The sequence below is a fragment of the Medicago sativa genome, chromosome 1, assembly GCF_051527215.1.
Source record: "Medicago sativa cultivar Bolivia chromosome 1, Bolivia_mono, whole genome shotgun sequence".
In the NCBI taxonomy this organism is placed as follows: Eukaryota; Viridiplantae; Streptophyta; class Magnoliopsida; order Fabales; family Fabaceae; genus Medicago; species Medicago sativa.
Window position 1 is genome coordinate 56790141 of NC_140749.1, and position 27760 is coordinate 56817900.

General features: G+C 36.1%; 1 protein-coding gene across 1 annotated transcript; it reads left to right on the forward strand.

The window, feature by feature from the left end:
* The first annotated feature begins 1130 nt into the window (after positions 1 to 1130).
* On the forward strand, positions 1131 to 5974 carry LOG7 (Putative lysine decarboxylase family protein). Its single transcript, XM_085722325.1, has 7 exons — positions 1131 to 1337; positions 2205 to 2302; positions 3237 to 3267; positions 3393 to 3492; positions 3861 to 3931; positions 5238 to 5381; positions 5582 to 5974. Exons 1-7 carry the CDS (start codon positions 1230 to 1232, stop codon positions 5669 to 5671), a joined length of 642 nt encoding a protein of 213 aa, XP_085578451.1. The 5' UTR covers positions 1131 to 1229; the 3' UTR covers positions 5672 to 5974.
* Positions 5975 to 27760: the final 21786 nt, after the last annotated feature.

A 27760-nucleotide genomic window follows, 5' to 3' on the forward strand; every position in this document is an offset into this window, starting at 1 on the left:
GAAAATCGGTGGCCGATTTCGCGTGCTGTTATTTTTTCAGAAACGTATTTTTGGGCCAGATTTGTTACAATTTTATGGGAGTTTCTTTTACTATAAATACAGGCCTTGTATCAGACTATTTTGAGAGAGATAGAGGGGGCTGAAACAAGGGTTTAGAAATCAAACTAGGGTTTGTATAGAGTTTGTCTCTTGGCAACAAACTAGGGTTTGAAGGTTGATTCACCTTGGGAAACACTATTAGGATTGAGTCTCTTGGTTACGGGAAGAGGCTGGGATTTGGGTAGAATTAGGCGGGAGACTTATTCTTGTAACCCATTGAAATCTCTTTTGTAACGTTACTCATCATATAGTGGAACGGAGGGCTGCTCTCTCCCCCAGACTAGGTCAATTTGGACCGAACTGGGTAAACAGATTCTTTTGTGTTCTCTCTGCTTTTCTCTCGCTGTTTTTCTACTTTTGCTTGTTTAATTGCAATTCACTTTGATATTGGTTGCTTAATTATCCCCTTGCTCCACACATCAAGTTTGTTATTGGTGTGTTTTCTCATCGAATCCGCAACATGACTAATTCCCCTATTTAAATGGTTCTTTTAACGCCATAACATTGAAGCTTTTGGAAGATTGAAGTATGGTGAGTTAACACACGGAGAGTTAAAACGGGAAGTAAGGAAGAAAGAGGTAAACATTTTTTTATCGTGAGAAATCAGAGACAAATTTTTTTTAACGCCATAACATTGAAGCTTTTGGAGGATTGAAGTATGGTGAGTTACCACACGGAGAGTTAAAACGGGAAGTAAGGAAGAAAGAGGTAGACATTTTTTTATCGTGAGAAATCAGAGACAAATTTATAATTTTACTATACTAAAAAATTATTACGACTATCTTTTTGGCAAAAAAATATTATTATGACAGCTTATCACTCATTTTGAATGAAGATAACTATTTATCCGTTGATCCATCCAACAGAGACTTATTTACGCTCAAAAGTGAAATACACATGTGGATCTCTTTAATTGAGAAAAGACAAAGAATTAAAAAAAAGTATTTTTCTCGTTTAAAAAAAGGTATAATTGGCAAAAGAGGGTTATGTGTCTAAACTTACAAGACACAAAGGTTATAAATAGAGACATAAACACCTTTGCAAATAAAACAAACAGTCTTAAGTATTCTTCTTTCTCTTAGTTCTCTCTCATTTTCAACCACTTTAATCCCTTTTCTTGAGTTAAGATCATGGAAGAAACCAAATCAAAGTTTAAGAGGATTTGTGTCTACTGTGGTAGCAGTTCAGGGAACAAACCTACTTACCAAGAAGCTGCTGTTGAACTAGCAAAAGAAATGGTATATGATTTTCTTCTATTTTTCTTATAATAAAGATTTTTTTTTGTGAGTTATACAACACAAACTCTTTCATCAATCATGTTTTCCTTACAAAAAAAATGTCTTTATTAGATTTTTTTTTTATATTTTATGGTCAGATTCTACATTCTATCTTTCTTTGTTCATGTTCATCTTCTCATTCCTCATGTTCATATTTTTTTTGTGGTCTTTTACATTTTTTTCTTCCCTTGTTACACCTCTTTCTTCTCCTTTGTTTATTTTTATTTTTTCAACTAATAAAATTTTATAAAGTTCCAAATCTAGGTTAAGATTGTTGAGGAATGAGAAGATTGTTTTATTTGCTAGCTGGAATCTCTCTGTCAGTTGATCAGCCTTCTTGCATGATCTTAGTTTTTATTTCTGTATAATCTATCTAAAACATATATTTTTAATCATACAATTTTTTTTTTAAATTTTTCAATATGATGCAAAATAATAAAAATAAATAAATCAAGAAATGCTTTCTGCACTTTTCTAGGAAAATGAACGTGCAAAGCTTTGTATCATTACACTATACGGAGCGTGCTATTAGCCTTTACCATTTCCCACAATCTTTCATGATTTTTATCCTATAGCCAAGGGCTACCTATTTTTTTTTTTTTTTTTTTGTTACATCCCAAAATTTTTTAATTTTATTTTCTTATTGACTACTCCACTAAATCAATCAATCTCTATCAATCAATATTTATATAATCAATAGAATAGTATTTTTTATTTTTATTTTTTTAATCAATTTTATTGTTTCTTTCTTTCTAGCTTGGTTTGGTTTTGTTGTCATGATTACTATAGTTACACGTGTCATTTGAGTTTGTATTTTCAATGTTGAAGGTTGAGAGAAGGATTGATTTGGTTTATGGAGGTGGTAGTGTGGGTCTGATGGGTCTTGTTTCTCAAGCAGTTCATGATGGTGGACGCCATGTTCTTGGGTTAGTTTCTTCTCTCATTTTGTATCAAATTTTGAACACAATATGCTGCACTTTAATGTTTTTATGTTTATCTTTATCTCTTTTAGTTTACAACTTATCTATTTTGAAAATAGAAACGATCATACCAGCATTAATGCACTGGATCCCATCAGAACTCAGAACTCCGTAGTTGAAAATACACAAAATCTACGACACCATTTAACATCAAAATATGATGTCTAAAAATCATTCTCTATTTTTTTTGTTTTATTTTTGTCTATATCTATGTGTTTGTTGGATGAAAGGACAAGTTAATCATTTTATTGATTGCTAAGAAGTGGGTTAAATCTTTCTATATGTTGTCTATTGTCCCATGCCTGCTCCCTAAGAAATTAATGATTTCAATGTAAGACATTATGGGGGATCATAAAATATTGGTAGAGTGTGGGACAATTTTTAATTTAATTAACCCCTCTATAGAAGCTTCTAAATGTAGGAAGGGAGCATATTAGAGTTTAATACAATATAAATTTACTATATACTAATGTGGTTAATTTGGCTTTTTGCTACATTGTTGAGTTTTTATATAAAGGGGGGTGAATTAAAAGTAATTTTGTGTATAACTTTTACTTATGGTTAGAAGCTTTTTGAAGACATTGGTTAAAAGGTGAATGCCTTTTGGCTTATTTTTTACAGAAAGTTCATGCGCGGGAATTGGAGCCAATGTTTTTGCCTTTTCCTTTTCACTTGCATGCACTTTGAAAACATTGACATGTTAATACTTATAACTCTTCTCTTTCATGTATCTTACTTGTCTTGCATTTTTTAAATTAAATTTTGTTTTATAGTCATTCATTAGATTCATTTTGTTAAATCACAATCATTATCCATTAAAATATTTTTGTCTTGTAATGTTTGACTAATGATGTATGTTATATGGACTTTGTTTATGCAGTGTTATCCCTAGGAGTCTCATGCCAAGAGAGGTAAACCATTGAGTTAATGCTGTCCTTTGCTCGTTGCAATAAGATCAATTTTGTAAAGATTTAGTTGTTAAAGTTAAATGTCTCATGTAATTTGTTAATAAAATATATGGTGGTCGAAAATGCAGATAACTGGTGACCCTATTGGGGAAGTGAGAGCTGTATCTGATATGCATCAAAGGAAAGCTGAAATGGCTAGGCAGGCTGATGCATTCATTGCCCTTCCTGGTATGAAATCTTGGCTACACTAGTAAAACATGAAAGGTGCATTTTATATATAGACCGAGCCCACGTGTCGAATTGACCATTTTTAGGAATACTTCATCGGTTTTTGTTTACTGGATTTTACCAGATCCACATGTGGACCATATATGGACCGGTCTGCTACAACAGTTGTTGTAGCAGACCGAAGACTTTCATTGAACCAAGACCATATTAGAGGCTTCATACATTATTAATTTATTAATAAAACATAAGAATGAAAGAAAGAAAGAGCATACTCATGTGAAGTAGGATATTATCATGTGAAGTGGGATTCTTAATTTGGTTAACACATGAAGTTGGTACTAAAATGTCTTGTTATTTTGAAACATTAGGTGGATATGGAACCCTTGAAGAATTGCTGGAAATTATTACTTGGGCTCAACTTGGGATCCACAGCAAACCGGTAAGAACCATACTACTCTTTTTTATTTATTTAAAAACTATTTTCTCCGTCCTAAAATACAAGTAAAATTTAATCTACAAAAATTAATGTATCTGGTTCAAAATTTGTTGTACCAAATATATCAACTTATGTTACTGATTTTGCTAGTATATTACTCTTTTCCAATTTGTTATCATAAGACATATTATATGCCGTTTTACTTCTTTGGTTATAGTTGGGGGAGATAGTAATGACATTAGTTACAAACTAATTAAGTTGACCAAAGTTATAATAGAGACATAACAATATTATAAATAAGTAATAACTAGAGACATGCCTGAAAGGTGGGAATGGAATAAAGTATATCTTACAAGAAATTATATACCTTTTATAATTAAACAAACTAGCTAATTCACTTGCCTCTTGTGAACTCTCTGGAATTTAGCTTTCTCCTAATATCCTACTTTATAAAATATGAATCAGTCAAATTCGATTTAATTAATGTTTGCTTTTTTTTTTCTTTTTAAATTATTCGGACAGCAGTTGCCTTAACCAACTTTGCCTCCTATCTATGATGCATGTCATACGTATTTATTCGTTGTCTCCATGTTTAAAAACCATTGTTTTTACGTATCTTAAGATGACATGTTGCTTACAAATATGTTTTAGTTTTTTTTTTGGGTTAATTAGCTTAATTAGTTAACTACTAGTTGATGTTTTAATTTTAAGCATGATACATAACATTAGGAAGCTTCGTATAAATATAATTGAACCGAAACATGTGGGGTATTGAATTTCAATTCACATGAAAAGATAGTACTTTAGGATTTTGTGTAGTTAATCGTTGTCACGTTACATTATTTGATATTGATATATGACGTTAGATTGATGGTTCTCCATTTGAATGGGAGAAAGATATGTCACTATATAAAACTAGTAATAATTAAATTAAAGTAATTAACTAAAGAACAACAAAAAACCAATAAAGTTGTTGGTCGATGGAATACTACTAGAAATAAAAATATGAATATGTTGTGATTAGAGCAATTCACATTTTTGTCGGTAGTCATCGGTGATCTGATCAAGATCACACAATTTAATTCTAATATGAATATGTTGTGATTAGTAATTCACATTTTCGTCGGTAGTCATCAGTCATCTGATCAAGATCAAACGATTTAATTCTAATACATATTTTGATATTAAAATATGAATCGTCAAATCTCGATTTTACGACTATATATTATATAGTTATTATATAGTGTAAATATATAGCTATTATAATTGTGATATTAATGTTTGATTGTTTAATATTTTTATGGTGCAGGTGGGTCTATTGAATGTGGATGGATTTTACAATTCATTGTTGTGTTTCATTGACAAGGCCGTTGATGAAGGCTTTATTTCCCCAAAGGCACGTCGCATTATCGTGTCAGCATCCACAGCCAAGGAATTGGTTAGGGGATTAGAGGTTCGTGTTCAATTCCATTGCTCAACCATCTTCACTTTATATTCAATAATATATAAAAAATAAACAACTTTCTTTCTTGCTTTAAAAGATAATGATGATGATGAATTTATTTAATTAATACATATTGCTAAAACAAGTGGGTCATAATGATGATTTTTGTAGAGTTAATAATGATGAACATTTAATGTTATGTGAAGCAGGAACATGTACCTGAGCAAGATGAATATGTATCCAAGTTGGTGTGGGAAGAAAGACTAAATTACGTGCCCGAATCAGAAGTTGCCATGTGATGATCTTATATAAGACTAGTGGGCAATTGATGGAAAAATTAGTTTTTCTTTTTTGGGTCCTTGTCTTTGTTTTTTGGGGTCTATTTTGAATGTATTTTGGGTACATAAAATAGTCATATATATGGGCATAGGAATCGTAGAAAAAGTTGATACACTATCTTTTTGTTTTTCCAACTAATGTTGATGATGCCCCTAGTATATACACTAAATTAGGATAGTTTCATTATGAAGAAAAATTCAACTAAATGAAAGTGTTGTTATCATTGCTTTTGCAACTAAATGTGAATCTTTCTCCCATCCTAACTTACTTATTTCTATTTCTATTATTGCTTTTGAAATTTGATGTGAACAATTCCCCCTTTCCTAGCTTAATATTTCTATTATTTTAACAAGTATGAACATGTTTCCTACCTTCAACAAATAATACAATAAATCAATTGATTGACTTTAAAATAAGTTATATTTTAAGATGAATTGTTTCGGTGAATTTGAATTGAAATTGGATGAAACAATTCTTATCTTCGAACAAATCTTATCTCTGAACTCAACCCTTGCCCTTGTGCCGTCGTACCTTCCTCCATATCCAAAACCATTGATCCGATGTAAACTCAATGTGTGGTGGTGCGACGAGGTTCACCCTCTCCACCATTGACGCCTCTTTTGCTGTCTGGTGGTCCTCTGTTTCAGATCAGAAGTCCTCAGATCCAATTCGGGTGATTGCAAGCTCTATGGTTTGAGTGGTTTTTTTCCTCCGTCAAATTGTCGCCCTCTGTCCAACTGTCGGTTGATTGATTTGTTATGGTTTGAGGTTGTTGTGGTGGGTAACGGCGTTGTCGCCTCTAGTTTGGGGGTGGTTTCTAAAATTCTCTGTCAGCGACCTCCACTTATGTTGGATATTTGTATGTTGACTTCACTTTTGCCTAAAACAAATATTCAAGTGTGATGTTGGACACGATGTTCCAACATCCTGGCAAGGTTCAGTGTGACTTGTTCATGTGCCTTGATTTACGCACGCGTTTTATATTTAAGGAATCCACGCATTTATTCTTGTTGGTCAAGCTGCGTGTCTTTAGTACAGAATCAGATCGTTTGTGATTTCCTAAGAATGTGCTATCTACTTTGGAAAGTTTTGGAGGTGATCAGGATGTTCCTATAAATGTGCCTATATATTAGGAGTTTCCTTTTCTGGTTCTATGGATTGTGAAATGGATCACCGTTTGTTCTGAAGTCCAACAAGTTGTTCTGACCCGTATTGCTTCAGTATATATAGAAGACTACAAGACTTAATTGAGCATTGAAGCCATCATTGCAAGATTAGATCATTTAGGGTTTTGAGTCTATTGTTTGTGAGCCTTTCGTGTATCATCTTGATGCATGTTTAGGACTGTGTTTTGAGTTGTATTTTGTTCACTACTCTGAAGCTTTTAAGCAAAGAGTTAGGTAGGTTGTGTACTACACCAAAGCTGTGAAACACGGTTGTAGGTAGCTTGTTAGAAGGTAACTTCACTGTTTGTTTGTTTAGTAAACTGAGAATCATAGGGGTTGTGATTGGGTTGTAGGGAGTGAGATAGGATCTCAGATCTAGGAGTTCCTAGGTTGAAGTCAATACGGGTAGGTCCTAGGTCTTTAGTGGAAACAAGGTGTTTGCTAGAGAATAAGGACTACACTAGTGGATTTCCTTCATGGCTTGGTAGCCCCCAGAGTAGATGACGTTGCACCGAACTGAGTTAACAATCTCTTTGTGCCTTTCACTTGCTTGTCTGTTATTTTGTTTTATTATGTTTGTGTTAGTTAGCTTAATGTTCTAAACATTGTTCACAACATCTGTTTTTCTATGACTGGTGTTGGAACATCTCATAGAACATCTTAAGTCTAACGTGCCAGAATTTCAACTTATCTGATGATGTCGAAGTTCTTTGGTGTGTCGCCATCCTTATTGGGTTCTCGTGGTTTTGGGGTGCTGTTCTTAGTTCTCGATTGTGGGCGGTGGAGTTTTGTGGTGTTTTTCTTCCTTTGTTGTTTGTTTTTTGAGAGCGAACTGCTGTCGGGTTTTCGAGCCACCATGAAGCTCTTGCTTTGCTGCCGTCAGATTGTTCCAATCTACTGATGCTTGTTGTTGTTGTGGTGGAGGCGGTTTGTTTTTGTGCTATAGTGTTTGCTTTCGTATTTTCATGTTTGTTAATGCATTTCTTTTGTTATGTTTGATTAGAGATTGTGGTTGCTTCAGACTTAAGACTCATTTTGCAGTGGTTCTTTTTTCAATATCAAAGGGTCTGATTAAAAAACCTGAAAGGATCTATTCTGTTAACCCATAAGAGTTTGGTTACTGACGTATTGGACTCATCCGTCAATCTGGGTTTTTACGCGTCTGTGGTATTTGGTGGTCTGACTTCTTCGACTCTCAGATGTTCCAGATCTGCCTACAAGTTTCAAGGCATCATGTCTACCTACACTTTGGTACTTCATGTTTGAAAGAACTTTTATTCTTGTTGCTTTGTTCAGTGAGATGTTGGCCCTTGGATTTTGATACCATGTTTCCCTAATTGTTCTTTGCAGATGTTCACTCTTCATATTTTTTGTAACCTGGTTTCGCCCCCGTACGCGGGTTCGCTGGGTTGCCTGTCGTGATTAGTGAATTTCTGTAAGGAAAGATTATAGCTGGTCCACTTGGTCTAGTTTATCATGATGTATTCTCATTTGGGTTGTATCTAGGTAAGGTCTAATGTTCCCTCAATCCTGGGACGGATGCATGTTGGCACATGTGTGGGCTTGTGCCTACACAATTTTTAGAAACACTTTTTTTTAGTAGTATAACGTATCAATAGTTGACATTTTGATCATATGACCCACACTTATTACAAATTATTTCTCTCTTGCCCACACATATCTTCATATATCTCAAATATAAAGAATCAAATGCAAAATTGGGCGAGAGATGACCAGTTAAATGATTGTTTAGTTATTTATATAGAGAAAGATATTTGTATTGATATTGCAAATGAGAAATCATTCAAAATTTACGTAATATAAAAAATCGTATAGGATAATTTTATATATGATGCCCCCACTATTAAAAAATTCTGGATCCGTCACTGTCTCAACCTTTGTTTCTTTTTCATTTACAATTTTCCTTTTACCTTAAAAGAAATGGAGGAAAGAATTTTTTTTGTTAGTATTTTACTTATTTTTCATATTTTACTTATCGTTTGTTTTAAAGAATTTGATGGCGAAATTCAAACATTAAATAATGACAACGGGCAACTAGAAAAAAATTATGAGGGGCTAAATGTACAGAAAAATTACTTTTTTAAAATTGATATATTCATGAAATATAAGAAAAAACTTACAATAATTATAATTATATAAATGTAACTTCAAACATAACTAGAAAATAAAGAATGATAATAACTATTTGAAAAAGTAGAGTTACACTGGATTGTCATATTTTCCCTATGAATCAGGGGGGATATACCAAAAAAATAAAAAGTAGAAATTAATGTCGTTTCAATAAGTCAAATTTATCTATAATTGATTTTGTATTGAACAAATAATTAGTATCTTTGTCGATCCGAACAATTAACTCATTTCCAAAAAATATGCTCTTAACAAAACTTTCTTTGATGCTGAAGAGACCCAAAGTGTCAAAATAAGACGATAAATTAATCAATCATGTAGGTTTTTTTTTTTTTTGAAGAAACCATGTAGGTTTTTTGACTTTCATATTTTACTAATTTTTGACAAATAAATTTATTTTGATTAGCTCAATATTTATCATTAGGGTAGCTAAATATAAAACATACATACTCATTAAAACTAAATAAAATAAAATGGGGTAGCATGTTCCTTAAAAAGGTGGTTTGATAAGACCAATAAACTAGCTTATAACTTATAAACTCACATGATTAAAAACTATTTGTTAACTAATGAGAAAGAAATAACAAAATGTAAAGTGCTAGATGTGATATACTAATAATATGATAGGAAAAAAAAATGAAGCGTTAAATAGATGTGAAACAATTAAGGGTGTACAAATATAAATGTTGTTATATTATAGTCAGGGGCGGATCCAGACTTTAGATACATGTGGAGCTAAACTTTCAAATAAATAATAATACAATTTTTTTTTAATCGACAAATATTATTACCTCATTGTTTAACACTAAAATGATAGCTATAAAATTGCAGTTGCGGTTATATAATGAGTATCTGTATTGAAATAAAATATGTGGTCGCAATTGCTGTCACAATTGCAAGTAGACGGATCATAATTTAGAATAAGTGTCCATAATAATTAACAATAAGTTATAAGTGTTATACAAAGAACTAATAGGGAAAAGACTAATAAATGGCTTTGGAATAAAATCTGAAGTAGCACAGAAGTCATATTATCATGGCTCATGCTCTTTATCAACTAAGTGGGAAAAACATGTGGAACTATAGTCCCACATAGCTCCAATGTAGATCCGCCCCTGATTATAGTACGGTGCTAGACTTTTATGCTAATTTTTTCCTAATACTTCTATTAATCTCTCTCGGGGTTCAAAATTCACACTTATTTGTGAAACACATGAGTTTGAACTTAGATATACCAGGGAAGTTTGAACTTAGATAGATATACCAGGGAAATTTGTGTAGCGCTAGCACATGAGTTAGGGCAGGGAAAAGATTGAACGAATTTGGAAATCTTAAAGGGCAGTTTTATTTGACGGGATACAATAGCCGGTCACGTGCGTTAAAATGCCTGCCGGCATGATTGGCTCCTTCTTGCAATCAAAAAGATATGTCAACTCGAGCCTGCACCATCAAACCCTTATGGGCAGATGTTGGTTTTTAGTGGATTTTACATTCTGGAATGAAAGAACACTCACTCTTAGTTACATGGGATATCCACGTAGATTTGAGTTTTCTTACTTATACAGTGTTTAACCTCAACTTTTTTAAGAAAAATATGAGACTTCTAGCTCACACTTGTTACACAAATATTTACAAATGAATTTACATTATCTCTTTTACTTACTTTAACGAACTTGGGATTATAGAGACCCTCTTCTCTTAGGAACTATTTGATAAATGTGAGTGAGATTTTCTCCTCTTGAGTTATATGATTAAAACTTGTTTATTGAATCTTCTTACCAAGGACTTCCTTACTGTTGTGTTGTGATGTTTCTTCTTGGTTTATCAATCATGTTGATTGTGGCGTCATTTTTCTACCATTTTCAACATGGAACTTGATGGAGTAAAATTGAGAGTTTATTCTCTTTGGAATTTTAGTTGAGAGTTTATTCTCTTTGGAATTTCAGACCTGTATTTCTAATTTGTTGACTTGTTGTGATGCTAATCTTTGACTTATTAATTGGAACCTCTGTAGCCGGTTGTAGCGTTCTCATGAGTTATCTATTGGATATCCATTCCGATTGTGACATCTTTTATCCCTTCCACAATCTCGACTCCTAACTTCCATTTTAACAGCATCATGATCATTTTCACTAATTGTGCTCAAACTTCGACACCTCCAATTTTGAGACCTATCTTTTTATTATTAGATAAAACTTTTGGAGTTTTAGTGAATTTTACTGTATCCATTACTATTAGCATAGTATAACTTGTTTATAAAGAATATATTTTGTAGAATAATTTTATTTATTCACATGATAATTATATTTGTTTTGAGCCACACAATAATCATAATTGTTACTCCCTCCGTCTCTTAATAAGTAAGTCTTTTTTAAAAAAATATTGTCCTAAAATAATTGACCAATCTCACTTTTCAATGCAATATTAATTACATTTTTTCAATTATAACTCCAATTAATACTACTTTCATCACTCTCGGAAAGAGACAACGTTGTGGTTTCATCCATGAATTTTCTAAGGAGCCTAAGGAGCTTATGATAAGCTCCCAGCCGTCGTTTCCCTCCTTCACATATTGTCTTTCTCTCAAATCTTTCCACCGCCTTCACCACATACACAACCACTGCCTTAACTTTAACCAAGCTTTCCACCGTTCTCCATTCTCCTCCCTTTTTTTCAAATAGCTCCGGCGAGATGTAGATTCGGTTGCGGTGGTGCGATGAGTACCTATGTCCTCCGCACCACCTTTTAATCGTCAGATCTGCCGACACCGCTGCTTGTTTTCATCTTTTCCGGCGGTTTGGCATATGGGTTGCTATAACGCATTGGTGTGTGGTTCGACCACCATTCACGTCTGTTCTGATCGACGGACACGCTGTTCGTCTGGCTTGTTTTATGTTGGCGTCGAAAACCCAAACAACGGTAGTTCTCACAACCGTCGGCGCCGCCGTGGTTTTCCCAAAAGTTCTGCTTATGATCATTTTTGAAAGAAAGTTGTTGGTTTCATGGTTGCAATCTTTGAAGGTGTGTAATCGATTCGAGGTGGGTGTTCCAATGTTTTGACTCTCTGATCATTATCCAGATTTGTTGAGATCTGCAGGTGTCAAGGATAAGGTTTGCATCCTCCGAACAGCTACCGCTTTAATATCCGTATCGATTTTATGATTGATCGGACTGTTTTAAAATCCTCGTCATTTTATTTATCCGATGTTGGACTCATGGGCTCGAAAGAGTCGTGTATAGCTTGTTACTGCTTTTGCAGGGAGTTGATGGATCTTGAATTGTTTTTGTGTTGGCAGACGATTCACACTCCAGCTTAAGAACCGCCATTCACTTTGTTTGATTGGACTGTGAGACTCAAAAGGGTCGTTTAGCTTGCTGCCATTGTTGCAGGGAGTTGATGGTACATGAACCGCCTCCGTGTTGAGCGAGGGTTCAATCACCTCATCAAAGACCTTTAATTAGTTTTAGGATTAATTAGAGGTTGATACACTTGTGTGTTGTTTTTATTTCTGTATCACCCGTTTGGGGTTGACTTACACTCTTGTGAGGTTTTACTAGGTTAGGTTTATGTCCCCCCCCTCCCCCCCCCCCCCCAGTTTTTATGTATTTTTTTTCCTTTTTTTAATAAAATTTATGTGCATTTGACTAATTTGAGTAGGGTACCAAGTTAGTTGGGAACCTCTCTATCTCATGTCATTTTGTTATGGCCTTATAAAAAAAAAAACTTTTATCACTCTCAATTTTTTTTTGTGGTGGCCAGGGTTCGAACCCCGGACCTTGTATATTTTATACATTGTCCATACCAACTGAGCTAAGCTCACAAGGACTATCACTCTCAATTTAATATATTCTACTTTGCATTTATGATAATGGTAAATGCACTAATACTTGACAACAGTACTTAAAACCAATTTTCTTTTTCACTAATACATTTTTCTTAATAAGTGTGAAATGAGCAAAAGCCTGGCTTAAATTGGGGCGGAGGGAGTAATAACTAAACAGTTATGACTTGATTCTCTCTCCTAGTTTTAATATTAAATATTGTAATTTAAATGGCTTTGACTCCACTTGACCTCTTCATTCACTATAGGGAATCCAGGCTCGATGATAAGTTGTTTATGGTTCAAGAGAGGTCGTGGGATGCTGACAAGGATAATTATAAAGTAGTTGATGCGATTACAAAAGATTTCAATTGACGTCAGAAGAAGAAATTCCTTAGAAATACCAATCAGTATGTATGGGATGATCCTTAATTTTTTAAAATTTGAGTCGATAACTTGTTGAGAAGGAATGTTAACAAGGAAGAAGCATTATGTATAATGTGGCACTGCCACAATTGACTAGATGGAGGTCTTTACAATGGAGAGAAGACTGCTTAAAAAGTCCTTCCATCTGTATTTTATTAGCCGAAAAATGTTGATAAGATAGAGATGCTACCTTATGGACGACATTACAATGGAGAGATGCTACCTTGTACACATTGTGATAAAGTTAACATCTTATCTTATTCAACACTGTAATAATTGCCAAAGGTAAGTTGCCATCTTTAACATCCATGAAATGCATTTATAGAACATTCTAGAAGTAAAAGTATCTGACATTTGGGGGAACAATTTTGTTGGTCCTGGAGGGATAAAACAAAATAATTTTCTTTTCAATGGATCCTTATGAATGAACGTGATCAGAGATCAAAGTATTACCTCTTGTACTGTAGTTCCTTTGATGTCGAATTCAATGAACGATTACAAGCACTGCTAGATTGGCAGCACCTCTAGTCAGTCCACACTAACAGATTCCTTCAATCATAATGCAAGTTGCTTACGAGTGAAGGCTTAGATAGAGAGGGACAATTTTAAGGTTTAGAAAACTAGGGTTTAAGAATAGTGGAATTCAGTTAAGAATGATGTTGCTTCAGCACAAGGGTTCAATTTATAGAAACACTTGTGTGCTCTGCAAGTCAAGCATCCATTTATCAGCATCTCAAAGCCAATTAACCACTTGTGGGCTTTGCAACTTATGCAGCACCACAAGCTAAATGCACCCACCATATAATAACTCATACTTATAATTTAGTTAACTATCATTTAATTGTTCTTGTGTGTGTGTGTGAACATGTAGGTCCTTGTAACATTGGAAATAACATCAAATCTTATATTTAATATTATAAACAATAAGCGGTATCTAGAAACAAATCATTGTTAGCCAAGTGACAAGAATGTCATGCGATCTGACAAAATCTTTTTGTGATAACGGTCTTGTGTATAGTTGATGCACGACTATTCGCTTTAGGAAAGTGTACCAAATCGTTTACCAAGTAATAAAGTGATAAGTAAAGTATCGTATCCACAAGAATTGTCGTTTCGTCCAAACAATTCGCGTTACTTATTGTGTAAGTTGACGATAAAATAAAAGATAAGGGTTAGAGAGTTTCAATTTTTATCTGTTTGCAACAGAGCAAGTTTACCTGTTTTTGGTTGCAGAAAAGTAAGCAGCGGTTAGGATTCTTCGAATCCCCTCTGTTTATATTGTTGGATATTAAATAACAGTCATGTCACGTTTATTTATCTTAGGGAGACTTTACAAGTGATGAGACCGATGGGACGTGACTAACCTAGAAGGTTGGAAGTTGCACCTGCTGATCACGGTGATCCTTACGTGTGGGGTCTATAAATCTCGGTTAACTAGGTATATCCCTCCTAAGTCTGGTTCCACCTGCTGATCACACGGTGATCCTTACATGTGGGGTCTTAGCGTCTCTAAGGTAATTGAAAGCATGGACTTAAATTGGCTTTCCAAGATTTCCCAAGGCAATGAAGGGCAAGGTTCATGTAGGTCTTCCCATCTATGAATCTTAGGACACTCATAGCACACTCTCTCTTGCACTTAGTAGTTATACAAACGAGCATCCCTATCTCGTCTACCTTACCAATGGTTTAAGAGAATGGTTCTATTTATGTTTATTCCCCAGAATCGCTTGTTTCCTTAATTACTAACTAGTTACCTCCTAGGTTCAGTAGATTTTACTCAGTATTAGTAATGTCGCCTTCTAAGCACTTACTACTAGGGTCAACTTGCTTTCGGTATCTTTCGCTAGTTACTAACTAATTACTTCCTAGACAAATAGTTAGTATAATGTTATAAATATCAACATATAAGCAGCAAGATAGTAATAACAATATTAGGTCATGTCACAACCTACGTACCTAATCTAGGGTTACGCTCCTCTGAAATAAATAGAACTTAATAGCGAACAAAAAATAAATAAAATATAAACGACATTAAATTAAATAAATATCGAACAAAAATAAACAGATATTCATCTTAGAACTCTAACCTAAAAAAAAATTAGTTACACATGGTAACTAAAAACAAATTACTAAAGATAAAAACATATCCTAGAAAATCAAGGAGAAGATAGAAACTCTCTTGAAGCTCCAAAGTTTTCTTCCGCTTGAACTGCCACAGTTCTGATCGAGAAATTCTGAATGAGGAAGGCTGGTATTTATAGTGAGAGTTTCTAATTGGGTTTGAGCTAAAAACGCGGGTTTTAACCACAAAAATGCATAAAATTATGCCTGCGCCCCTCACATTTCAAATGCTCGGGACGCATGGCATATGCCCAAGGCGCACCAAGTGCAACTTGGGATATGCCCAAGGCGCATCAAAGATGCCCAAGGCACATGGCTGCTTTTTGTCATGCCCAAAGCGCATCTCATGTGCCCAAGGTGCATGGTTATGTCTCTCGGGCCCAGTTACTCCGATTTTTGTCGTATTTAGGTCTTCGTCTTCAAATAACTTGTCACAGAACTTGGGAACATAATTTCTCCCATTGTAAAGTTTCTTGAGGTCTCTTGAATCTTCATTCTTGGTCTTCCCAAAGTCTTCACAAATCTTCAGATGTTCTTGATTTGCCGATTGATGTAAGATTTTTCCTACATGTCATATTGAAGGTGAGAAAAACACAAGAAGGGGGGTTGAATTGTGTTTTAGAAAAATTCTTCGTTTCTCCTAAAAACTGAACACACTGATCAGAAGCTAAGCGAGACAGCTTCTGAAGTGATAATCAGAATCTAAATGCAGTGGAATAAAACAGAGAAAGAGAGAAGAAGAACGACACAAAGCAATTATACTGGTTCCTTCCACAATCCGGAAGTAGTCCAGTCCCCCTTGCACTTCCAAGGAGATTTCACTATGAGTAATATCTGATTACAAATGCTCAAGCACACAAACAAGAGACTTCCAATGCTCAAGCACACAAGCAAGAGACTTCCTTTGCTCAAGAACACAATCAAGAGACTTCCTGCTCAAGCACAACTGCAAGAGACTTCCTAACTAAACAAAATTACACAGAAAATTGTTTAAGGTTGAACACTTGATATACAATCAGAGGTGCTCACAATACAAATCAGATACAGACTCAATGAACTTAAGAATTTCTAAGATATGACTTTGAGACACAGAAATTCTAAGTGAATGCAGAACAATTTCAGCAGAGGTTTGGTACTTGTGAAAATCTTGTGAGTCTTTCGTTCAGCGTTCTTGCATTACCAATTCTCTAGGTCTTCACTCCTTTATATAGAGGTGTGAGAGAGACGTTGTGAAATTGCCAGCACACCAAAGAGTCGTTGTTGAAGCTTGATCTTTCACCAATAATCTTTTGCCTGATTTGGCTGTTGTCCTATGAAGAACAAATTTGAAATCCATTCCTTATCCAAAGGAACATCTATGCAGGCGAAACCGTATTCTGGAGCTGTTTTCTTGTCCTGTAGCGCGGACACAAAACAGAGTAGTGGAGAACGTGGTTGTACAATTCGTACAAAGTACAATGTCAACGCTTTCGTCCAAATTGCAAACACACGCCTTCAAACACCTTTGAAATGACCGTTGCAAACTCCACTAATCCTTTGTTTGTGTTTTCGAATCCAATAGACAGCTTTTGCATTGATAATTCTTCAATTCTTGATTCTTTGCAAATCCAGTTGATATTCAGCTTCTGGTGAAATGGCTTCTGATGAGGCAGCTTCTGATGATGCAGCTTCTGATGATATGACTTCTGCAGCTTCTGATGACGCAGCTTCTGATGATGTGGCTTCTGGACCTCTTGTCTTCAGAAGCACTATTCTTCAGGAGCAGCTTACTTCATGAGCGCTATTTCTTCAGGAGCAGCTTGACTTCAGGAGCGCTTTTTCTCTTCAGTAGCAAGTTGCCTTCAGGAGCGTCCAAGCTTCAAATTTTTGTTGTTTCCATAGCTCTTTATTTGCTCATTCAGAACCAATGATGATGTAACTTTATAATTATGGTCCTGTACACTTGAACAAATATTAGCTAGTCCAATTTACAATTTTTAATACCTTGTTATCATCAAAACCCTTTAAGGTTCATTGTTAAACACATTTTGTTCCAACAATCTCCCCCTTTTTGATGATGACAAACAAAAGTATTTAAAATTGATCAATTGTTGTTAATCTAATTAACAAGTTGACTTTGGGGTTCTGAGGTTTGTAAGCTCAGAATCTGAGGTTTGTAAGCTCAAACTCCTTCGTTCGTTCATAGCTTATACCAATAAGGTAAAAAAAATGATAGAAGGTTTTCAAAAATTTCAAATGCCATTAATGGGGCTCAGAGCCTTTAAATACTTGTCACATATACTCCCCCTTTTGTCATTATCAAAAAAAATTAAAATAAATTTAAGCATAAAAGACAAAAAGATATGAGAAAAACTCAAACAGGAGAGAGTATAAAAGAAAGTGAACTAAATAAGTCAGAGCAAAATATATGAACATGTATATCAATTGTCAGAAGCAGCTAAACAGTCAGAATCAGTAAGCATTCAGAAGCAAGAGAAATAAGACAAGATGGTTTCAGAAGCAAGGACTAAGAAATTTTAAAACAGACAACAAACAAAGAAAAACACAAGGGTGTGCAACTAAGGGTTGGTTTGTTGTTGTTTCTTCATCTCTTCCATTTCTTCAATCTTCTTCTTCAACAGTTCTTCAAGTTATTGTTGCCTCTGAAGAAGAGCTTGTTCCCTTTCTCTAGCTTCTTGCTGCTGCTGTGCCATCTGTTTCTTCAGAAGCTTACACAGCCTTGCTTCTCTGGTCAAGTAATCCGTTTCAAAGAAGAAAGGCTGGTTTGCCAGGAGCAGTGTAGAACTTCTTACTCTAAGACTCTGATTCACTTGCTCCATTAGCCTTCTGACTGAAGCTTGCTTGACTCTGATGCATTTGGCCTTGATTTCTTCAATAACCCCAGCTGCCCGGTTTTGAAGAGATGCCCAGGAGTCTTCATATGCACCTGTGAGATCAATTGTCCTTCTTTGATCCACCAGATTATGCATCTGACTCAAGATTGTGAGAAGCTCAGAATTAATATATCCAGATTCCAGGATGTTTGTGGGTGGATGATCAAGGGTTTCAAGATCAGAATCACTGATTTCTAAATCTTGAATGGGGTTAGGAATTGGAAAGGTAAGGTGTGTTTGTGTGTTTGAAGACGAAGGCTGGTCAGAATCAATGTGTGTGGTGGAGGTTGAGTCTTGAACATTGACTTGAGAGATGTCAACATCCATGGGAGTTGGTTCTGGAGAGTGTTCAGGTAAAGGTTGAAATTCAGTTTCAGTTGGTGGTTGTTGTAGTGAAGTTGTTGTTTGATTGTTGAGTTGGTGGTCAATGATGGCTATTGGTGATTGTGGGGGTGTTGTGGGTTTTTGTGGTTCAGGTGTTTGTTGATGGGGGTTTTCTGAAACAACATTTTCAGAAGCAGCTGCTTCTGGAGTTGCTTCAGAGGCCTTTTCTGAAGTTTTGTCTATGGGTAATTCACCTGAGTAGTGGAGAGCAAGATTGTCTAAGACAGAAGTGTCTTCTATTTGTTCAGGTGCTGATGGTGAAGAGGGTGAAGTGGGGATAGAGGTGACTGGAATTTGGATTACCTGATCTGCAGGGTCAGCTTCAGAAGTGATCTTCTGTGGATCAGCAGATTGAGAAACTGCTTCTGAAGTTCCCTCTTCTGGAGCATTTTCAAAGACGAGCATCATATCGTCTTCCTCATTGTCTTCAGTAGGTTTACCAGCAATGGCTCTTACTTCAGCCAGTTTATCTTTGTAGAACCTATCACAGTCCTCCAATCCCAAAGCCTTGAGCTTTTCATCTCTTTGATGAATGTATTGAGCTTTTTGATCCTTTCTTTCTGATATAAGATCAGCAGCACGTTCATCTGCCATCCTTTTCCTTATTCGAGTCATCTCAACCATAGGACTCACAAGTTGAAGGGGAGCCTTCTTCTTCTTCAGCTTGGGATCAACCTCCTCTTTCTCTATTTCTTCAAGAGCTTCATCCAGCTGCTCTTGAGTGATTACCAAGTCTGCCTTACCTTTTCTCCTCTTCTGTGGAATAGAAGCAGCACCAACCTTCTGCATCTTTCCTTTTTCCTTGATAAAAACAGGTTTAGCAGCTTCTGACTCAGTACTAGTTCTGGCCTTCTTTCCTTTAGTAGGAGCAGCTTCTGATTCAGAACTAGTTCTGGCCCTTTTCCCTTCAGGTGCCTCAGAAACAGCAGCTTCTGACACAGCAACTGCCTTGGCCTTCTTGCCTTTCCCTTTAGCAAGAGCAGCTTCCTCCTGAGACCTTGCATCTTCCTCCAAGACGTACTCAGCTACTGATTGAACTAGGAAATCAGAGTCACTTTCCTTAAAGATGGGAGGAAAGTCCCTGATTATCTCAGTTTCAGCAGTTGTCATCTCTAACCACTTTTCATCTTTAGGGGCTTCTTTGATGAACTTCATAGAGCATAAGCTCCTGCTACTGATAGTCCTTTCAGCAGTAGAAACTTCGAAACATTTATCAGAAGCACTCCTTGTCCTTTTTAAGAACTCCAGCACCCTTCCTTGATGAAAGATTTCAGAAAGCAATCTTCCATAGGGTACTTGTTTTCTTCCTCTTGTAGTGCTTTCGTTTATGGCCCAGCAGAGATGATCCATTACATATCTGGGGAAGTTTATCTTTTCAAGATTGGTCATGAAATAAATTGCTAGCTTCTGTTGGTTGTTGGGTTGGTCAGACCCTCCTGCTCTTTGAAAGAAGCAATCATTACTGAATTTCACCAACATTCTGTTGTGAATCTCCATCTCTGAAGGCTTGGCATCTTTCTTCCCACCCAGAAGAGAGTTGTAGTAACCTTTTAGCAGGACATCTTCCTTCCTGACTATTTCTTGGAATCTTCCCTCTGCATGCATCCTACAAGCTTTAGCTATAACGTCCTCAGTGATGGTTATAGGAATGCCCATCACTTCAGACCTTATTTCTAAGCTATCAAATGATGTAGGATTCATATCCATGACCATTTTCCCTTTCTTTGACCCCGCTTGTTTGCTTACGACTTTTGCAGGCTTTTCATTGTACACTTCAGCTTTTAACCAAAAGTCCTTGACCAAGTTCACATATGTTGGCCCATTTAGCATCTTGAAATACTCAGACATCATCTGAGTTTCTATCAAACCTTCCATGTTTACTTCATACTTCTTGAGTGAAGCAAAATCCACCGGTGACTCTACTTGAACTATTAAGGATTCCCATGGAATATCCATAGTCTTCTTTTTGTAGATGGACCCAGATTCTGATACGCTTTGCTTGTTTGATGTAGATTCTGAAACTTTTGAGCTTGATGATGCCATTTGATGATTTACGAAGATTTGAAGAAGATGAAGATTTTAGGGTTCTAAGGTTGAGAGAATGCACTTACTTCGCAAGAGGTTTGAGAGCAAATGTGTTTGTTGTGAGTGAGTAGTGTGTGAATTGACAAAGTGTTAAAAGTAAAACGATTGCAATTCAAAAGAGACAAACAAACATAACATTAATGACAAAATTGGGGGCGCGTGAAAAGTACTTTCAAAGCTTTTAAATCATCATTGCCCTTTTAGTTATACACCAACACATACAGGCCACGTAAGAAGTTCACAGAGTAACTACCAAGTTAGTGGGCCAAAAGTTACTTTTTAAAAGGTAACTTCCAACGTTTCCACTAATTCAACTATTCAGAAGCAATAAATCCAGCTTCTGGACTTCAGATGCTGACGTCATCATCAGAAGCGAGTTTTCCTCAGAACCTCAATAAAGAGCTTCTGATGGACTACTGCTTCTGAACTAACTTCAGAACCTAAAATCCTATTCAGGAGCAAGCAAGCATTTAATCAGATACAAAGTGCATGTTCAAATTTTTCTTTATAAAATCAAATCTTTCAACAGTTAAAGGCTTAGTAAATATATCAGCCCATTGATTTTCAGTATCAATGAATTGTATATCTAAAATTCCTTTTTGAACATAATCTCTGATAAAATGGTGTTTGATTTCAATGTGCTTCGCTCTTGAATGCAAAATTGGATTTTTAGACAAACAAATAGCAGCAGTATTATCACAATAAATGGGAATACTGTTAGCAGTTATCTGATAATCTTCCAACTGATGTTTCATCCAAAGTAGTTGTGTACAACAACTTGCAGCTGAAATGTATTCTGCTTCTGCTGTAGACATAGCAATAGTTGTTTGTCTTTTGCTAGCCCAGGATATAAGATTATCACCCAGAAATTGACAATTGCCACTGGTTGACTTTCTTTCAATCCTATCACCAGCATAATCAGCATCACAGAATCCAATTAGCTTATAATCTAAGGATTTCCTATAAAGGAGTCCAAGATTGGTTGTTCCTTTCAAATACCTGAAGATTCTCTTGACAGCAGTCATATGAGATTCTCTAGGATCTGATTGGAATCTTGCACACAAGCATACACTGAATAAAATATCTGGCCTAGATGCAGTGAGGTATAACAAAGAACCAATCATACCTCTATACAGCTTCTGATCTACTTTAGTTCCTTCATCTTCTTTGCTCAGGTTGCACGTAGGATGCATTGGAGTGTTCATCACTTTACAATCTTCAAGTTTGAACTTCTTCAGAAGCTCCTTTGTGTACTTTGATTGATGAACATAGACTCCATCTTTGCATTGATTGATTTGAATGCCAAGGAAGAACTTCAGCTCTCCCATCATGCTCATTTCAAATTCATCCTGCATTAACTCAGAAAATTCCTTGCAAAGAGATGCATTAGTAGAACCAAATATTATATCATCAACATATATTTGCACAACAAGAGTATCTTTCCCAAGGGTCCTTCTGAAGAGTGTAGTGTCAACCTGTCCTCTCTTAAAATCATTTTTGATTAAGAAATTACTTAGTCTATCATACCAAGCTCTGGGAGCTTGTTTCAAGCCATATAGTGATTTCTTCAATTTAAAAACATGGTCAGGATATTTAATATCCTCAAATCCAGGAGGTTGCTTAACATACACTTCTTCTTCTATGACACCATTGAGAAATGCACTCTTGACATCCATCTGATATAATATTATGCCATGATTAACTGCATAGGAAAGAAGTAACCTGATTGCTTCCAATCTTGCAACTGGAGCAAACGTTTCAGTGTAATCAATGCCTTCTTGTTGACTATACCCTTGTGCAACAAGTCTGGCTTTGTTTCTTGTTACTTCACCTTGCTCATTCAGCTTGTTTCTGAATACCCATTTTGTTCCAATAATGTTCTTGTGCTGAGGTTTGGGTACCAGATCCCACACATCATTTCTTTGAAATTGATTCAACTCTTCTTGCATAGCTAGGATCCATCCATCATCTGAAAGTGCTTCATCAACTGTTGTAGGTTCAATCATTGAGATTAGTCCAATCATTGACTCTTCTTGTCTGAAATGTGATCTTGTTCTTCTTGGACTATCTTTGTTTCCAATGATTAGCTCTTCAGGATGTGAAGACTTGTGTTTGAATGTGTTTCTGGGAGGATCTTCTTGATGTGAGTCATCTTGTGCTTCATCAGAAGCAGCTTCATCTTGTGCTTCTGATGTGGGTTCAGCTTCTGGACTATCTTCAGACTCAGCTATCTGATCAGGTTCTGGAGTAGCTTCACGAACCTGTATCTCTGCAAAACTTTCACCTTGCTTTGAAGTTTTATCTTCAAGCTCTTTGTCATCAAATTTAACGTGCATAGATTCTTCAACACAGAGTGTTTCTGAATTATACACCCTGTATGCCTTTGACCTTTCAGAGTAACCTAAAAAGATTCCTCTTTGGGCCTTGGCATCAAATTTCTTTAGGTAGAGCTTGTTGTTCAGAATGTAACATGTACATCCAAATTGATGAAAGTAAGAGATATTGGGTTTTCTTCCTTTAAAGAGTTCATATGCTGTTTTCTCCAAAATAGGTCTAATATAGATCCTGTTTTGAACATAGCATGCTGTATTCACTGCTTCTGCCCAAAAATGTTTTGGTAAATTGTTTTCATGAATCATGGTTCTGGCCATTTCTTGTAAAGTTCTATTCTTTCTCTCTACAACCCCATTTTGTTGTGGTGTTCTAGGAGAAGAGAATTCATGGAAAATTCCATGTTTTTCACAAAAAGCTTCAAATGGCTCATTTTCAAATTCTCCACCATGATCACTTCTGACTTTCAAAATTTTTGATTCTTTTTCAGATTGAATTTGAGTGCAGAAGCTACTGAATACATCACACGCAACATCTTTACTCTTTATGAATTTCACCCAAGTCCCTCTGCTGTAATCATCAACAATGACTAATCCATATCTACTTCCATATAAGGATGCAGTACTTACTGGTCCAAATAAATCAATATGGAGTAATTCTAAAGGTCTTGAGGTTGAAACAATATCTTTTGTTTTAAAAGATGATTTCACAATTTTCCCTCTCTGACATGCACCACAGAGTGCATCTGAATAATAGTCAATGTCTGGTAGCCCTTTCACAAGTTGTAACTTACTAAGCTTAGAGATTAACCTCCAGTTAGCATGTCCCAACCTTCTGTGCCACATCCATTTCTTATCATTCACTGATAGTAGGCACATCACCTTCTGATCAGCCAGTTCAGAAAAATTGATTTTATAGACATTGTCAACTCTCTTTCCTTTGAACACAATGGATTTGTCTTCCTTGTTGATTACTGTACAGTTGGGTTTTTCAAAAAGCACATCATAACCATTATCACAAAATTGACTAATGCTCAAAAGGTTATGTTCAAGACCATCTACCAACCATACATTATTAATTGAGGTAGAGGAGTTACCAATAGTTCCTGTACCTATGATCTTGCCTGACTGGTTGCCTCCAAATTTCACATTTCCTCCCTCTTTCATTGTTAGGCTGAGGAACATGGACTTGTCTCCTGTCATGTGTCTTGAGCAACCACTGTCTAGATACCATGATCTTTGCTTTGGCACTGCTCTTAGACATACCTGCATCATTGACATTTTTAGATTTAGGTACCCATTGTTCTATGGGTCCTGGAAGGTTAGTACTTAAGGCTTTACTCTTCACTTCTTGTACCTTGTGCTGTGAGTTGGGTTGCTTCTGATTAACCATCACCTTAGGTTTTGGTACTTCAGAAGCAGTAACTGTCTTCTTCTGAAACTTAGACTTCAGAACCCCAGATTTTGGTTTCACCAGACTCTGAGGAATAGGTTCTGATCTTTTCAGGATCCTAACCTTTGAAGTTTTGGAATCAGATTTGATCATAGCCTTTGACTTAGAGTTCTTTGGCTTTGAAGTAATCTTAGCCTTAGAACTAGAAGCTTCAGGTTCTGATTGAACAACAGTTTCCAACTCAGCACCTTCTGGTACAAAGAATGTTTTCAGACCTTCCTTGATGCATTCACAACAAGACTTTAGATTGGTTTTCTCCAGTTTCACTTCTGGAAAACCAATTCCTCTGCCATTGTTCTTGTAAATGCTATAAATCATAGAAGCCACTCTGCTTCTGTCAATGCCAGATATAATAAAATCTTCAAGAGCAATTTCATGGTTACTTAAAGGTTTTTCATTACACTTTTCTTGTAGCTTCTGACATAAGAACCTGAGCTGATCTTCATATGTTTTACACATGAAGTCAAAGCCCCTAAGTCCTTGTTCAGAAGCTTTCAGATCCAATAAAGTTGATTTTTGCTGTTGTACCAAATCAGCATATTTTTCTTTTAAATCCTTCAACTCATTGGTTCTTACTTCAAAATGTGTAAGAAGTTCTTTAAGTGACTCAACAAGTTCATCTCTGGGAATTTTGGAATATACCTCGTTTTCATCTTCTGAGTCTGAATCTGACCCAGCTTCTGAAGTTGCTGTTGCTACCAACCCAACAACTACCTTTGCATCTTCATCAGCTTCCTCTTTATCAGATCCAGATTCACTACCCAAATCATCCCAGGTTGCCATTAAACTCTGCTTAATCTGCTTCTTGAATTTGCTTGGTTTGAATGTAGACCTCTTTGACTTGTCCTTTGACTTTTCTCTTTGAAGATCAGGGCATTCAGCAATGAAGTGACCTGGCTTCTTACAGTTGAAGCATCCCTTCTGATCTTTTTTCCTTGAGCTTCTGGAGTTACCCCTTCTGGAGAGAAACTTTCTGTTCTTCTTGGCCAGATATTGAAGTCTGTTTGAGAGCATGGCCATTTCTGCAGCATCTGGTTCAGAGTCTGAACTTGACTGTTCTTCCTCTTCAGATTCAACCACTTTGAGAGCTTTTGATGACTTGCCTTTGGATGGAAGAGCTATTGATTTACTCTTCTTAGTAGACTCATGTTCATTAAGACTTAACTCATGAACTTTGAGAGAACTAACAAGATCTTCGACACTTAAAGTGTTTAAATCTTTAGCTTCCTCAATGGCAGTCACTTTTGGTCTCCATCTGGCAGGTAAGCTTCTGAGTATCTTGCTTACATGATCAGAAGCAACATAGCTCTTCTTTAGAATCTGTAGACCAGAAACTAAGGTTTGAAACCTTGAGTACATCTCCTCAATAGTTTCATCATCCTTCATTTTGAATAACTCATACTGATGTACAAGCAGGAGAGCCTTTGCTTCTTTGACCTTCTTGCTCCCTTCATAATTTGAACAGAGAGAAGCAAACATAGCTTTAGCAGTGGATTTGTCACTCATCTTCATGTATTCTGCTTTGGGTATGGCAGTGACAAGAGCTCCTCTGATAATATGATGCTTCTTGTAAAGTTTCCTCAGTTCTGGAGTATGTTTCTTTCTATCCACAGCAGCTCCTTCTTCATCAAGGACTAAATCACCAACACCATCTTCCAGAATATCCCATAATTCTTCATCTAGGCTCATGATGTAACTGTAAAAGTTGGTCTTCCACCAAGAGAACTCTTCAGCATCTCCATTGAACTTTGGAACTTTTCCAATACTGGTTTTCTTACTATCACTATAATCATGTGAGACATGTTTATAGCTAGTATCACCAGGACCAGTAGGAGTAGGAGTAGACATGTTTTTCTCAGATCTTTGACTGTTGCACGGTTAAGTGTTACACAACAGACCAAGGCTCTAGATACCAATTGAAGGTGAGAAAAACACAAGAAGGGGGGTTGAATTGTGTTTTAGAAAAATTCTTCGTTTCTCCTAAAAACTGAACACACTGATCAGAAGCTAAGCGAGACAGCTTCTGAAGTGATAATCAGAATCTAAATGCAGCGGAATAAAACAGAGAGAGAGAGAGAAGAAGAACGACACAAAGCAATTATACTGGTTCCTTCCACAATCCGGAAGTAGTCCAGTCCCCCTTGCACTTCCAAGGAGATTTCACTATGAGTAATATCTGATTACAAATGCTCAAGCACACAAGCAAGAGACTTCCAATGCTCAAGCACACAAGCAAGAGACTTCCTTTGCTCAAGAACACAATCAAGAGACTTCCTGCTCAAGCACAACTGCAAGAGACTTCCTAACTAAACAAAATTACACAGAAAATTGTTTAAGGTTGAACACTTGATATACAATCAGAGGTGCTCACAATACAAATCAGATACAGACTCAATGGACTTAAGAATTTCTAAGATATGACTTTGAGACACAGAAATTCTAAGTGAATGCAGAACAATTTCAGCAGAGGTTTGGTACTTGTGAAAATCTTGTGAGTCTTTCGTTCAGCGTTCTTGCATTACCAATTCTCTAGGTCTTCACTCCTTTATATAGAGGTGTGAGAGAGACGTTGTGAAATTGCCAGCACACCAAAGAGTCGTTGTTGAAGCTTGATCTTTCACCAATAATCTTTTGCCTGATTTGGCTGTTGTCCTATGAAGAACAAATTTGAAATCCATTCCTTATCCAAAGGAACATCTATGCAGGCGAAACCGTATTCTGGAGCTGTTTTCTTGTCCTGTAGCGCGGACACAAAACAGAGTAGTGGAGAACGTGGTTGTACAATTCGTACAAAGTACAATGTCAACGCTTTCGTCCAAATTGCAAACACACGCCTTCAAACACCTTTGAAATGACCGTTGCAAACTCCACTAATCCTTTGTTTGTGTTTTCGAATCCAATAGACAGCTTTTGCATTGATAATTCTTCAATTCTTGATTCTTTGCAAATCCAGTTGATATTCAGCTTCTGGTGAAATGGCTTCTGATGAGGCAGCTTCTGATGATGCAGCTTCTGATGATATGACTTCTGCAGCTTCTGATGACGCAGCTTCTGATGATGTGGCTTCTGGACCTCTTGTCTTCAGAAGCACTATTCTTCAGGAGCAGCTTACTTCAGGAGCGCTATTTCTTCAGGAGCAGCTTGACTTCAGGAGCGCTTTTTCTCTTCAGTAGCAAGTTGCCTTCAGGAGCGTCCAAGCTTCAAATTTTTGTTGTTTCCATAGCTCTTTATTTGCTCATTCA

Coding starts and splice junctions, on each gene's coding strand:
- LOG7 (XM_085722325.1), top strand. CDS start 1,230: ATGGAAGAAACCAAATCAAAGTTTAAGAGGATTTGTGTCTACTGTGGT. Junction 2,303..3,236: donor GGTGGACGCCATGTTCTTGG/GTTAGTTTCTTC, acceptor TTGTTTATGCAG/TGTTATCCCTAGGAGTCTCA. Junction 5,382..5,581: donor AATTGGTTAGGGGATTAGAG/GTTCGTGTTCAA, acceptor TATGTGAAGCAG/GAACATGTACCTGAGCAAGA.